General features: G+C 47.5%; 1 protein-coding gene across 9 annotated transcripts in view; it reads right to left on the minus strand.

The window, feature by feature from the left end:
- Window positions 1–16004, minus strand: part of LOC133411275 (intraflagellar transport protein 20 homolog) — a 92689-nt gene that overhangs the window by 917 nt on the left and 75768 nt on the right. For 8 of the 9 annotated variants that reach the window (XM_061693420.1, XM_061693422.1, XM_061693421.1 and 5 more), the window contains one exon: window positions 7379–7453. In XM_061693420.1, the coding sequence (XP_061549404.1) occupies window positions 7379–7453 (75 nt within the window). Of the gene's footprint in view, window positions 1–7378; window positions 7454–14155; window positions 14287–16004 lie in introns of those variants that run through there. The other variant, XR_009769647.1, reaches the window with a different exon arrangement.

Here is a 16004-nt window from a genome sequence, read left to right on the forward strand (position 1 = left end):
AATTAGTCAAATGTTTTCATCAGTATACAGTCAGTATCCCATAATGAAGATGCAAAACCATGAATAGGGTAATTTAGTATTCTGATTCTTAGCCGGCGGCACGGTGGACGACTTGGCTAGAGCGTCTGCCTCACAGTTCTGAAGAGCGGGGTTCAATCCCCGGTCCCGCCTTGCGGAGTTTGCATGTTCTCCCCGTGCCTGCGTGGGTTTTCTCCGGGCACTCCGGTTTCCTCCCACATCCCAAAAACATGCATGGTAGGTTAATTGACAACTCTAAATTGCCCGTAGGTGTGAATGTGAGTGCGAATGGTTGTTTGTTTGTATGTGCCCTGCAATTGGCTGGCAACCAGTTCAGGGTGTATCCTGTCTCCTGCCCGATGATAGCTGGGATAGGCTCCAGCACGCCCACGACTCTAGTGTTGAGAAGCGGCTCAGAAAATGGATGGGTGGATGATTCTTAGCTGTGATGCTTGAAAACCAGCCATACATGGAAACTGTACAATACCATATGGACAGACACTTGTGCTGTGATCTGTTCTTCTCATTACTATTTCCATTCGATTTGGCAACAACACAATAATTAATCTTTTCTACACTGTTACAAAATTTTTGTTTGTGGTGCAACAGGCAATCACACAGCCAACACATTCGTTAATGATGTAAGACAAGACTGAAAATGGTTCAGTCATTGACAAAGCCTTAAATAGGGAGGTGAAGCTGACTTTTGCTGACAGACTGTGATTGACTGTCAGATTGGCTGTCATGGCAGACTGTGACAGAACCCTTTTTGTATTGTTCTTGAAAAGGACAAGGACTTGGGCACATACTATTTGCCTTCCAATTTTCTCCATCGTGATCCTACCAAAAACCCAACTTGTACAGTGACAAAAGTGAGGTACAGAGGGTTGATTATTATTATTATGATTATATATATATATATATGTTCTCCCTTTACTGTCAGAGCTGAAGATTATTTATCCCACGGGCCAGTGGCCCATGTAGTCTATGATGACCATATAAGATTGTCCATCCATCCATCCATTTTCTACCGCTTATCCGGGTCGGGTCGCAGTAGCTTTAGCAGGGACGCCCAGACTTCCCTCTCCCCAGCCACTTCATCCAGCTCTTCCGGAGGGATACCGAGGCGTTCCCAGGCCAGCCGAAGGACGTAGTCTCTCCAGCGTGTCCTGGGTCGTCCCCTGGGTCTCCTCCCGGTGGGACGTGCCCGGAACACCTCAACAGGGAGGCGTCCGGGAGGCATCCGAATCAGATGCCCCAGCCACCTCACCTGGCTCCTCTCAATGCAGAGGAGCAGCGGCTCTACTCTGAGATCCTCCCGGATGACCAAGCTTCTCACCCTATCTCTAAGGGAGAGCCCGGACACCCTGCAGAGGAAACTCATTTCGGCCGCTTGTATCCGGGATCTCGTTCTTTCGGTCACGACCCACAGCTCATGACCATAGGTGAGGGCAGGAACGAAGATCGACCGGTAAATTGAGAGCTTCGCCTTTCGGCTTAGCTCCTTCTTTACCACAACGGACCGATACAAAGTCCGCATCACTGCAGACGCTGCACCGATCCGTCTGTCGATCTCCCGTTCCATTCTTCCCTCACTCGTGAGCAAGACCCCAAGATACTTGAACTCCTCCACTTGGGACAGGATCTCATCCCCGACCTGGAGAGGGCATGCCACCCTTTTCCGACTGAGGACCATGGTCTCAGATTTGGAGGTGCTGATTCTCATCCCAGCCGCTTCACACACGGCTGCGAACTGCTCCAGTGAGAGTTGGAGCTCACGGCTTGATGAAGACAACAGAACCACATCATCAGCAAAAAGCAGAGATGCAATACTGAGGCCACCAAACCGGACCCCCTCTACGCCTTGGCTGCGCCTAGAAATTCTGTCCATAAAAGTTATGAACAGAATCGGTGACAAAGGGCAGCCTTGGCGGAGTCCAACCCTCACCGGGAACGAGTCCGACTTACTGCCGGATATGCGGACCAAACTCTGACTCCGGTCATACAGGGACCGAACAGCCCGTATCAGGGGGTTCGGTACCCCATACTCCTGAAGCACCCTCCACAGGACTCCCCGAGGGACACGGTCGAACGCCTTTTCCAAGTCCACAAAACACATGTAGACTGGTTGGGCGAACTCCCATGCACCCTCGAGGACCCTGCCGAGGGTGTAGAGCTGGTCCACTGTTCCACGGCCAGGACGAAAACCACACTGCTCCTCCTGAATCTGAGATTCGACTTTCCGACGGACCCTCCTCTCCAGCACCCCTGAATAGACCTTACCAGGGAGGCTGAGCAGTGTGATCCCCTTGTAGTTGGAACACACCCTCCGGTCCCCCTTCTTAAAAAGGGGGACCACCACCCCAGTCTGCCAATCCAGAGGCACTGTCCCCGATGTCCACGCGATGTGCAGGGGCGTGTCAACCAGGACAGCCCCACAACATCCAGAGCCTTTCGGAACTCCGGGCGAATCTCATCCACCCCCGGGGCCCTGCCACCGAGGAGCTTTTTAACTACCTCGGTGACCTCAAACCCAGAGATAGGAGAGCCCGCCTCAGAGAACCCACACTCTGCTTCCTCATGGGAAGGCGTGTCGGTGGAATTGAGGAGGGTCTTCGAAGTATTCTCCCCACCGACTCACAACGTCCCGAGTCGAGGTCAGCAGCGCCCCATCCCCACTATACACAGTGTTGGTGGTGCACTGCTTTCCTCTCCTGAGACGTCGGATGGTGGACCAGAATTTCCTCAAAGCCGTCCGGAAGTCTTTCTGCGTGGCCTCACCGAACTCCTCCCATACCCGAGTTTTTGCTTCAGCGACCACCAGAGCTGCATTCCACTTGGCCAGCCGGTACCCATCAGCTGCCCATCAGCTGGCTCAGGAGTCCCACAGGCCAAAAAGGCCCAATAGGACTCCTTCTTCAGCTTGACGGCATCCCTCACCATTGGTGTCCACCAACGGGTTCGGGGATTGCTTACGGCCACAGCTCCGGTCGGCCGCCTGAGCAATGGAGGCGTGGAACATGGTCCACTCGGACTCGATGTCCCCAGCCTCCCCCGGAACATGAGCAAAGTTCTGTCGGAGGTGGGAGTTGAAACTCCTTCTGACAGGGGATTCTGCCAGACGTTCCCAGCAGACCCTCACAATACGTTTGGGCCTGCCACGTCGGACCGGCATCTTCCCCCACCATCGGAGCCAACTCACCACCAGGTGGTGATCAGTTGACAGCTCCACCCCTCTCTTCACCCGAGTGTCCAAGACATGTGGACACTGTTTGGTGCATAGGCACAAACAACAGTCAGGACCCGTGCCCCCACCCCGTAGGTGGAGGGAGGCTACCCTCTCGTCCACTGGGGCTACCCTCTCGTCCACTGGGGTGAACCCCAACGTACAGGTGCCGAGCCGGGGGGCAATAAGTATACCCACACCTGCTCGGCGCCTCTCACCGTGGGCAACTCCAGAGTGGAAGAGAGTCCAACCCCTCTCGAGAGGACTGGTACCAGAGCCCAAGCTGTGTGTGGAGGCGAGTCCGACTATATCTAGTCGGAACTTCTCGACCTCACACACCAGCTCGGGCTCCTTCCCTGCCAGAGAGGTGACATTCCACGTCCCTAGAGCCAGCTTCTGTAGCCGGGGATCGGATCGCCAAGGTCCCCGCCTTCGGCCACCGCCCAGCTCACACTGCACCCGACCCCTATGGCCCCTCCAACAGGCGGTGAGCCCATGGGAAGGGGGACCCACGTTACCCTTTCGGGCTGTGCCCGGCCGGGCCCCATGGGTGCAGCCCCGGCCACCAGGCGCTCGCCTTCGAGCCCCACCACCAGGCCTGGCTCCAGTGGGGGGCCCCGGTGACCCGCGTCCAGGCAAGGGAAAACGAAGTCCATTGTTTGTCGTCATCATTAGGGGTCTTTGAGCCGTGCTTTGTCTGGTCCCTCACCTAGGACCTGTTTGTCATGGGTGACCCTGCCAGGGGCATAAAGCCCCAGACAACTTAGCTCCTAGGATCACTGGGACACACTAACCCCTCCACCACGACAAGGTGACAGCTCAAGGAGGGGCATATAAGCTTGTTATGAAGTTAAAACAACATATATGTAAGCCCAGTGATTTGAATGTAACTTCTTTCAGTTTTAGTGTGTCTGCCATAGTCACTCTTCCTATTTCTGATTAGGTCCACAGACCGGTACCGTGAGGCATTTGTTGCCGTGCCGCAGAGAAAGAATGACTAATTTATACAATTTCTGTTCTATTGCAATTCGCGTGTCAATGTGTTTTATTTTGAAAATTGACCAGATCTTGTCCGCCACACCAGCTGCACGTCTCAATTGACACATCGAGACTGCACAGAACGCTGCCGTTTCCGGTCCCACCTGGCTCGAACGCTTCTGTTTCTGGTCCAAGCAGGCTGACTAACGGCGGCAGAGCGCAAAGAACGAAATCATTTCATAAACTAATTCAGTTCATTAAGTTTACTGAAAAGATTTGTTCTTTTTAACGAAACGTTCGCGAACGAAACAACACTATATCAGGAGTCCTACTCAAAATACGGGTTTATCGCAACAGTTAACTCTCACGCACCAAGTCCACTCTGATACAGATACAGTCGTAGGTTTCTGCTCGACACAGGCAGAACTACTTTTATGGAGTTAAAAGTCTACTCTCATTGACGAGCTATGGAACTGCAGTCTGGTCTGGCTGCCTACAACAACTCTGACCCCCACTCCTGCAACGCGCCACGAACAGCGAAGGAGGAAGCAGAAGCGAGGCAAGCATGCATATATATATTATATATATATATATATATATATATATATATATATATATATATATATATATATATATATATAATATATATATAGCTGTGACAGACATCCTGGGAATGTAAGGAATAGGAATCGATTGGCGATACACAGATCTCCTCTTCGCCTTTGTTTTTTATCACGTGACATAGGGACTCCGTTCCTTTCAAACAGAGGTAAGGACATAACTCACCGACGTTTTGAACAAGTTAAACTTTAAAACCATGCCGTAATTTCCAAGTTATTACAAACAGGAGATAAACAGCTTGGATTTGCAAAAAAAATAATGGTTTGGTCTTTGGTTCCATTTGGTGGTTTAGGGGTGTAAATACAAACCAAACACACCCCAATGCTTGAATTCATTCAGTATTCATAGGAAAAGCATTACAACACATCAGTGGCCTCATGTACAAAGACTTGTGTGGATTTCCTACTAAAACATGGCGTACGCTCAAATCCAGAAAACGTCGTACGCACAAAAATATCCAGAATCTGTATGAATCTGTGCGTACGCATGAATCCAAGCACATTTCCTTCGTACATTCCAATCAACGTGGAATTGAGTGAACATGTTGGAGTAGCCGACCCCTCCCTGTCCACGCCCACATTTAAATATGCATATCATATTTAAATGAACCCTGCACCTGAGATCCCGATCTCTGCGTGATCAGGAAAAAAGGACAATGAGTAAGGTAATGAAGGAAAATAATTTTTCTGAATGTGAAGTTGCTCAATGAAGTGGATGTGCGCAAGAAAATCATCTTTTGGCACGCTGTCCTCTGGCGTTAACAACTCGCGAAAGAGGAGTGACAGCGCGTGTGCGGCTGTCAATGCTGTGGAGTCGGAACAACTCACACAGGCTAACGTTAAAAAGAAGTGGTCAAACATTAAGTTGGATTTGAAGCGAAGGACAGCTGCCCACCGCCAAAGTGTGGCCAAAACAGGCGCAAGAACCGGCGCGAAGGCCCTCACCCCGTTCGAGGAGAGAGTCGCTGTAATCATGGATGACACTACTCTCTCAGGGTTTCTGGGAGCACGTGGCTGACTGATCACCCCACAAGGTTAATTCCATGTATTCATATAACTCATAAATATGTTCATACAGTAACCTACACTCACCCCTGTGAGATAAAGGTTCATGCGTAAATGTATGTATGGTATTTGTAATAAATCTTTTGAATTCAAATAGAAGCACATATCAAAAACTTTGAGTCCTTTTTGATTACTCAATTTATTATTTTAATACACAGGAGAGGACACTGAAAAAAAATCTTTAATTTTTTTAGGAGAAGATGGTTAAATTATGTCATTTCAACACATTTTAAAATCCTATAACTGACCACCGATCCAATCAAAAGATGGAGCAATTTATTTAAATGACTTGCTCATTTACTGCATATACTTGTGTACTGTATATTGAGTAACTTCAAAACTATTCTCTAGCATTTTAGACAAAAGGTAAAACAATGACCTCTAGGAGGCATTCAAGGACTGGCCACTGACATAAGTTTAAGTTTTCAGTCAGGTCAAACCAACATTATAACATGACAGAAATAATGGGTGCTAACTTAGTCTAATTAAATTATTTATTGTAATTGAATTACACACACCGAAACTTGAGACCACGATTCAACAGAACGAGGCTGCAGAACGTTTTGTTGCTTGCTTACGAGCCGTATCGTATTAAAAGTGAACATACCTCAAGCAATTGGTGAATGAACGTGGGTGATGATGACCACCATACGTTTTTTTCTTATTTTATTATTCCCCCCCCTCCACACGCAATAAATTTGTGCAATCTATTGTTGTTGCCGTCACCATGGTAACAAGTGTATCCGCTGGCGCTTGATTTGACAAGATAAAGCCCAGTGTTGGTAAAAGATGGGATGCGGTGGTATCGGAATACAAGATTGTATTGCAGTAGTCTGACAAATTTGAGAGAAAGACCAAATTTGTCTTGTAGTCTGAACCAGGCATTGCGTGTTGTCTGTCTGAGGCACCGCAAAAAAGTCCCACACCGCCGAATGTTTTTTCACCAACAAGATTGAAATACAACTTTATTGGCGGTCGGATAGTTACAGTACTACATCACAAGACACGTGACAACTCTAAAAATAAACTAGCTTTTAGTTCGGTACACAACGGCGACATGAAGTAAATGTCTTTTGGGGAGCCTATCGGCGAATTATGACATTAAAGTCCATCAGCATAAAATGCTAATTATCGGCCGATACCGATCACGTGATTAGATCAGTGTAAAGTCTAATTTATAATAGGAATCAATGGTGCCAAAGAATGGGATAATAGTGTGCCGTCAATATTCATCCTTTCCTATATCGGTCAATAAATGTTAGAATATTAATATGAATAAAATGTTCGGCAGACAGTCTTGGGTTCAATGCAAGTTGTGTGTTTTTGTTTATGTGAGAGTACTTGTTTGGCATCTTCCTTTCGGTGAGATGTTGCCTGTTCATTCATATATTATAGTTTGAGATTTTTGATGTGATATTTGATTAGGCAGTCTCGAAATATGACAGTAGAGTGCACAAAAGGACATACTTACTGCAAAATAAACTGGTTGATAAACTCATTCTGCTCAGATTCCACTTTAGACAAGGCATCACATTCGATCCGATACCTGAAACAAGGATATATTCAGTAGTGACAATCTCATTACATTTTAAAAAACAATTGTCAAATGATACGTTTTCTTGATATAAAAAGGAAGTCTGATGATAGTGCAACAGTGATGCTGAACGTCAAAATATAATTAGAGTGGGCAATGGGTGATAAAACCTGCTTAGCCAATGTGGCTAAACAGTAGGGCTGCACAATGGGGGGAAAAAAATGACATTGCGATTTTTTTTAACCTGGCGATAGACAGATACAGTGGTTTTCAGACCCCCTAAAATTTTTCACTCTTTTTTATATTGCAGCCATTTTCTAAAATCATTTAAAGTTCATTTATTTCTACATTAATGTACACACAGCACCCCATATTGACACAGAAGAAAAAACACTGAATTGTTGAAATTTTTGCAGATTTTTTAAATATCACACAGCCACAAGTATTCAGACCTTTTGCTCAGTATTTAGTAGAAGCATCCTTTTGAGCTAATACAGCCATGAGTCTTTTCGGGAATGATGTAAGACGTTTTTCACACTTTGATTTGGGGATCATCTGCCATTCCTCCTTGCAGATCCTCTCCAGTTCTGTCAGGTTGGATGCTGAATGTTGTTGGGCAATAATTTTCAGGTCTTTCCAGAGATGCTCAATTGGTTTGAAGTCAGAGCTCTGGCTGGGCCATTCAAAAACAGTCACTGAGTTGTTCCGAAGCCACTGCTTCGGTATTTTAGCTGTGTGCTTCGGGTCATTGTCTTTTTTGAAGGCGAACCTTCGGCCCAGACTGAGGTTCTGAGCACTCTGGAGAAGGTTTTCGTCCAGGATATCGCTGAACTTGGCCACATTCATCTTTTCTTCGATTGCAACTGGTCGTCCTTTACCTGCAGCTGAAAAACACCCCCACAGCATGATGCTGCCACCACCATGCTTCGCTGTTGGGACTGTATTGGACAGGTGATGAGCAGTGCCTGGTTTTTGCCACACATGCCACTTAGTATTAAGGCCAATAATTTCTATCTTGGTCTCATCAGACCAGAGATTCTTATTTCTCACCATCTTGGAGTCCTTCAGGTGTTTTTCTTTTTTTAGCAAACTCCATGTGGCTTTCATGGGTCTTGCACTGAGGAGAGGCTTCCTTCGAGCTACTCTGCCATAAAGCCCCGACTGGTGGAGGGCTGCTGTGATGGTAGACTTTCTAGAACCTTCGCCCATCTCCCGACTACATCTCTGGAGCTCAGGCACAGTGATCTGGGTTCTTCTTTACCCCTCTCACCAAGGCTCTTCTCCCCCAATTGCTCAGTTTGGCCGGACGGCCAGCTCTAAGACGGGTTCTGTTCGTTCCAAACGTCTTCCATTTCAGGATTATGGAGGCCACTGTGCTCTTAGGAACCTTAAGTGCAGCAGAATTTTTTTTGTAACCTTGGCCAGATTTGTGCCGTGCCACAATTCTGTCTCTGAGATCTTCAGGCAGTTCCTTCGACATCATGATTCTCATTTGCTCTGACACGCACTGTGAGCTGTAAGAGCTTATATTGACAGGGGTGTGGCTTTCCTAATCAAGTCCAATCAATATAATCAAACACAGCCGGACTCAATGGTGCAGAACCATTTTAAGGATCAGAAGAAATGGACAGCACCCGAGTTAAATATATGAGTCCCATAGAAGCAGGTCTGAATACTTATGGCTGTGTGATATTTCAGTTTTGCTTTTTTAATAAATCAGCAAACATTTCAACAATTCTGTTTTTTGTCTGCCAATATGGTGTGCTGTGTGTACATTAATGAGTAAAAAAATATACTTAAATGATTTTAACAAATGGCTGAAATATAAAAAAGAGTGAAAAAAATAAAGACGGTCTGAAAACTTTCCATACCCACTGTATATACACACACACACACACACACCCTTTCCTAAAAAATAGAATATCATGGAAAGGTTTACTTCCATAATTCCATTCAAAAAGTTAAACTTTCATAGATTATAGATTCAGAGCCCACAATGAAAACAATTTAAAGTATTTATTTATATTCACATAATTTCAGCTTCCAGCTAATAAAACCCACAAAATCAGGAATAAAAAAAAAATAGAATACTAGAATGTAGAACAAATAAGGTCAGAAATTCAGTTGTGTGTAATAATGTGAAATGACACAGGGAATTGAATACGCCAACTGGTATTTATTTATAACTTTAAACGAAAGCCTTTATTTGCAATGACAGGTTCAAAGACCCCTTATGATGATGACAAAAACTGGACTCAGGTTTCCCTAGCCCGGACACAGTTCACCGGGGTCCCCGTCTGAAGCCAGGCCTGGAGGTGGGGGTCGAAGGTGAGCGCCTGTGGCCCGGCCTGCACCCATGGGGCCCGCCCGGGCACAGCCCGAAAGGGTAACGTGGGTCCCCCTTCCCATGGGCTCACCGCCTGTTGGAGGGGCCATAGGGGTCGGGTGCAGTGCGAGCTGGGCGGTGGCCGAAGGCAGGGACCTTGGCGATCCGATCCCCAATTACAGAAGCTGGCTCCAGGGACGTGGAATGTCACCTCTCTGGCAGGGAAGGAGCCCGAGCTGGTGTGTGAGGTCAAGAAGTTCAAGATATAGTCGGACTCGCATCCACGCACAGCTTGGGCTCTGGTACCAGTCCTTTTGAGAGGGGTTGGACTCTCTTCCACTCTGGAGTTGCCCACTGTGAGAGGCGATGAGCAGGTGTGGGTATACTTATACTCCCCGGCTCGGCACCTGTACGTTGGGGTTCACCCCTGGGACGGGAGGGTAGCCTCCCTCCGCCTTCGGGTGGGGGGGGACTGGTCCTGACTGTTGTTTGTGCCTATGCACCAAACAGCAGTTCAGAGTACCCACCCTTTTTGGAATCCTTGGAGGGGGTGCTGGAGAGCGCTCCCGCTGGGGACTCCATTGTTCTGCTGGGGGACTTCAATGCTCATGTGGGCAATGAAAGTGAGACCTGGAAGGGCGTGATTGGGAGGAACGGCCCCCGCCCTCAGAACCTGAGCGGTGTTCTGTTACTGGACTTCTGTGCTCATCACTGATTGTCCATAACGAACACCGTGTCCAAGCACAAGGGTGTCCACATGTGCAATTGGCACCAGGACACCCAAGGTCGCAGTTTGATGATCGACTTTGTGGTCGTGTCAACGGACTTGTGGCCACATGTCTTGGACACTCGGGTGAAGAGAGGGGTGGAGCTGTCAACTAATCACCACCTGGTGGTGAGTTGGCTCCGATGGTGGGGGAAGATGCCGGTCCGACGTGGCAGGCCCAAACATATTGTGAGGGTCTGCTGGGAACGTCTGGCAGAATCCCCTGTCAGAAGGAGTTTCAACTCCCTCCTCCGACAGAACTTTGCTCATGTTCCGGGGGAGGCGGGAGACATCGAATCCGAGTGGACCATGTTCCGCGCCTCAATTGCTGAGGCGGGCGACCGGAGCTGCGGCCATAAGGTGGTTGGTGCCTGTCGTGGCGGCAATCCCCGAACCCGTTGGTGGACACCAACGGTGAGGGATGCCATCAAGCTGAAGGGTACCGGCTGGCCAAGCGGAATGCTGCTTTGGTGGTCGCTGAAGCAAAAACTCTGGCATGGGAGGAGTTCGGTGAGGCCATGGAGAAAGACTTCCGGACAGCTTCGAGGAAATTCTGGTCCACCATCCGGCGTCTCAGGAGGGGGAAGATGTGCACCATCAACACTGTGTATCGTGGTGATGGGGCGCTGCTGACCTCAACTTAGGACGTTGTGAGTCGGTGGGGAGAATACTTCGAAGACCTCCTCAATTCCACCGACACGCATTCCCATGAGGGAGCAGAGTCTGGGTTCTCTGAGGCGGGCTCTCCTATCTCTGGGGTTGAGGTCACCGAGGTGGTTAAAAAGCTCCTCGGTGGCAAGTCCCCGGGGGTTCTTCAAGGCTCTGGATGTTGTAGGGCTATCCTGGTTAACACGCCTCTGCAACATCGGGGACAGTGCCTCTGGATTGGCAGGCTGGGGTGGTGGTCCCCCTTTTTAAGAAGGGGGACCGGAGGGTGTGTTCCAACTACAGGGGGATCACACTCCTCAGCCTCCCTGCTAAGGTCTATTCAGGGGTGCTGGAGAGGAGGGACCGTCGGGAAGTTGAATCTCAGATTCAGGAGAAGCAGTGTGGTTTTCATCCTGGCCGTGGAACAGTGGCCCAGCTCAACACCCTTGGCATGGTCCTCGAGGGTGCATGGGATTTCGCACAACCAATCTACATGTGTTTTGTGGACTTGCAGAAGAAGTTCGACCACGTCCCTCGGGGGTTCCTGTGGGGGGTTCCTGTGGGGGTGGGTGCTTCGGGAGTATAACCCCCTGATACAGTCTGTGCGGTCCCTGTACGACCGGAGTCAGAGTTTGGTCCGCATATCTGGCAGTAAGTCGGACTCGTTTCTGGTGAGGGTTGGACTCCGCCAAGGCTGCCCTTTGTCACCGATTCTGTTCATAACTTTTATGGACAGAATTTCTAGGCGCAGCCGAGGCGTAGAGAGGGTCCGGTTTGGTGGCCTCAGTATTGCATCTCTGCTTTTTGCAGATGATATTTCATTTGGCTTCATCAAGCCGTGAACTCCAATTCTCATTGGAGCAGTTTGCAAATCTGAGACCATGGTCCTCAGTTGGAAAAGGGTGGCGTGTCCTCTCCAGGTCGGGGATGACATCCTGCCCCAAGTGGAGGAGTTCAAGTATCTTGGGGTCTTGTTCACGAGTGAGGGAAGAATGGAACGGGAGATCGACACACAGATCGGTGCAGCGTCTGCAGTGATGCGGACTTTGTATCGATCCGTTATGGTAAAAAAGGAGCTAAGCCGAAAGGCGAAGCTCTCGATTTACCGGTCAATCTACGTTCCTATCCTCCTCTATGGTCACGAGCTGTGGGTCGTGACCAAAAGAACAAGAACCCGGATACAAGCAGCTGAAATGAGTTTCCTCCGCAGGGTGTCCGGACTCTCCCTTAAAGATAGGGTGAGAGGCTCAGTCATCCGGGAGGATCTCAGAGTAGAGCCGCTGCTCCTCCACATCGAGAGGAGCCAGATGAGGTCGCTGGGGCATGTGATTCGGATGCCTCCCGGACGTCTCCCTGTTGAGGTGTTCTTGGCATGTCCCACCGGGAGGAGACCCCGGGGACGACCCAGGACACGCTGGAGAGACTACATCCTTCGGCTGGCCTGGGAACGCCTCGGGATCCCCCCGGAAGAGCTGGATGAAGTGGATGGGGAGAGGAAAGTCTGGGCGTCCCTGCTAAAGCTACTGCCCCCGCGACCCGACCGAAATGGATGGATGGAGGTTCAAGACGCCTGGTGTGATTTTGGCCCATTCTTCCACACAAGCAGTCTTCAAATCTTGAAGGTTCCGTGGGCTTCTTTTATAATCTTGAGTTTCAGTTCTTTCCATAGATTTTCGATTGGATTCAAGTGAGGTGATTGGCTGGGCCATTCCAGCTTCTTTATTTTTTTTCTTTGAAACCAATTGAGAGTTAAGGAAACTCAGTATGTTTTGGATCATTATCCTGCTGAAATATCCATCCATCCATTCATCCATCTTCTAAGCCACTTCTCCTCACTAGGGTAGAGGGTGTGCTGGAGCTATCATCGGGCAGGAGACGGGGTACACCCTGAATTGGTTGCCAGCCAATCGCAGGGCACATACAAACAAACAACCATTCGCACTCACATTCACACCTACGGGTAATTTATGCATGTTTTTGGGATGTGGGAGGAAACTGGAGTGCCCGGAGAAAACCCACATTGGCACGGGGAGAACATGCAAATTCCACACAGGCGGGGTCGGGGATTGAACCCCGGTCCTCAGAACTGTGAGGCAGACGCTCTAACCAGTCGTCCACCATGCCGCCTGAAACATCCACCCTCGTTTCATCCTCGTAGATGGCAGCAGATTTTCTTTTGTCAAGAATGTCTCTGTACATTTGCCCATTCATCGTTCCTTCAATAATGTGAAGTTTACCAGTACAATTTGCTGGAAAGCAGCCTGTTAAATAAATTGTAGAAGTTATCATTTATTTGCTTAGCTTGCATTAGTATTATGGACGATTTTGATGGTTGCTTGCTGACCGTGGGGCAAAGGAAGATGTCTCGCCTTCGGGAAGATGACTCCGAGGGAATCGTTAGAGAAGGGCGCCTTGACCAAGGACACGTGGCCGGGTGTTGGTCTCATGTCTTCACCTTGAAACCCTCCCCTTAGTGTGTTATGTCTTGTAACTTAGTATGTTATGTCTTGTAACTTAGATATCTCCCTATTTCAAATAAATACAGGAGCAACGGGGGAGATTGTTTAGAGCGTGATAGGAGAATTAAATTGAACAATCTCGCACATGTTCTCCACATGAGCAAAAAGAAACCAGCGTCTTCATTCCTTTGTGTCTATTTTTTTATAGGTGTTGGGCGAGATAGATCCAACACAGCCCCACAAAATAATCTTCCCACCTCCGAACTTAACTGTTGGTATGGTGTTTTAGGGTGATGTGCAGTGCCATTTCTCCTCCAAACGTAGTGTGCATTATGGTATCCGAACAGTTCAATTTTGCTCTCATCCGTCCAGGCTATATTCTCCCAGTATTTAACTGGCTTGTCCAAAGGTTGTTCAGCAAACTTTAAACAAGGCTTTGACAAGCTTTTTTTCAGCAATGGGGTCTTGCGTGATGAGCATGTATACAGGCCATGGCGGCGGAGTACATTACTCACTGTTTTCCTTGTGACAACAGCTCCTGCTAATTCCAGGTCTTTTTGAAGCTCTCCACAGGTGGTCTTTGGCTTTTGGACAACTCTTGTGGGTATTCTTTGCATTCCTCAGTCAGAAATCTTGCGAGTAGCACCTGATTGAGGCAAATTTATGATGGTATGATTGGCTTTCCACGTACGTATTATGGCCCCAACCGTGCTCACTGGACCGTTCAGAAGCTTAGATATGCCTGTAACCAATGCCATCGTTATGTCTTGCAACAATTAGTTTGCCATGGTCTTGAGACAGCTCTCTGCTCTTACCCATCATGACTCACACCCTTGGCAATGAGACATTTTTGTAGGCCATCAATTAGGACTGAACCAGATGATATTCTTTTGTATTATATATATATATATATATATATATATATATATATATAACACACACGCACAGCGGCTGAAATAAGAATACATCACCAGTTTTCAAACTCAATATACTTCCGAAGGTACTACTGGCCTAAATTAAGTTATGTGTAAAAATGTGAAATGACAGGGAAAAAGTATTGAACATATGAAGAAAGGGAGGTGCAAAAAGGCATGGAAAGCCAAGGCAACATGTAAAATCTATCAATAATCACAACAATCCAGCCCCTTGTCAGTGCAAATGAAATGCTTGCAATTCAGGCCAAAAAGTTATTTTGGTTTCATCAGAACAGATAATTTTATTTCTGCAGGTCTGAGAATCCTTAAAGTGCCTTTTGGCAAACTCCAAGGGGGCTGCCATGCCAACCCAAAGATCACTTTGGCTGAGCTCCAGAGATCCAGTCAGGAGATGGGCGAAAGTTCTAGAACGTCAACCATCACTGCAGCCCTCCACCAGTCGGGGCTTTATGACAGAGTAGCTGCAAGGACAGGATGACGGGTTTCAATCGAAGGAAAGATGAATGTGGCCAAGTACAGGGATGTCCTGGACGAAAACCTTCTCCAGAGTGCTCAGGACCTCAGACTGGGCCGAAGGTTCACCTTCCAACAAGACAATGACCATAAGCACACAGCTAAAATAACAATATATTCTGTAAGGAGGAATGGCAGAGGATCCCCAAATCCAGGTGTGAAAATCTTGTTGCATCATTCCCCAAAAGACTCATGGCTGTATTAGCTCAAAAGGGTGCTTCTACTAAATACTGAGCAAAGGGTCTGAATACTTATGGCTGTGTGATATTTCAGTTTTTCTTTTTTAATAAATCTGCAAAAAAAAATTCTGTCAATATGGGGTGCTCTGTGTACATTAATGAGGAAAAAAATGAAAAATGATTTTAGCAAATGGCTGCAATATAACCAAGAGTGAAAATTTTAAGGGCGTCTGAATACTTTCCGTACCCACTGTATATATGTACACACAGAGAAACGTGTAAACCAGCACATATTTCTTTTTCACTCTGCTTTATTGGTCTAACAGTTAATGATAGCTTCAGAAGGAAAGATACTATCTTTAGTTGAACACAGAAATATACTGAGGTTAACCTGTATTTAAATTTACTGTCGTGAGCAAGTTATTAGTGCTGATAGACTTCAAGTTACAGTGGAACCTCGGGTTACAAACATAACCCGAGGTTCAAACGTAACCCGGGTCGTTCATAACCCGAGGTTCCACTGAATTTTCATGCCTAGTTCAACCCCTGGCAAAAAATATGGAATCACCGCTCCTGGAGGATGATCAGTTAAATACTTAAGATTGGAGAAAAAAGGCAAATGACGGATGTTGCAAAAAATTATTTTATTCAAAATATCACACTCCTGGCTTTAAGAAACACAAAAAGAAAAAGAAAATTTTCGTAGTCAAGTCACTTTTTTTTTTTTTTTTTTTGTT

This window comes from Phycodurus eques, chromosome 13 (genome assembly GCF_024500275.1).
Source record: "Phycodurus eques isolate BA_2022a chromosome 13, UOR_Pequ_1.1, whole genome shotgun sequence".
Classification (NCBI taxonomy): domain Eukaryota; kingdom Metazoa; phylum Chordata; class Actinopteri; order Syngnathiformes; family Syngnathidae; genus Phycodurus; species Phycodurus eques.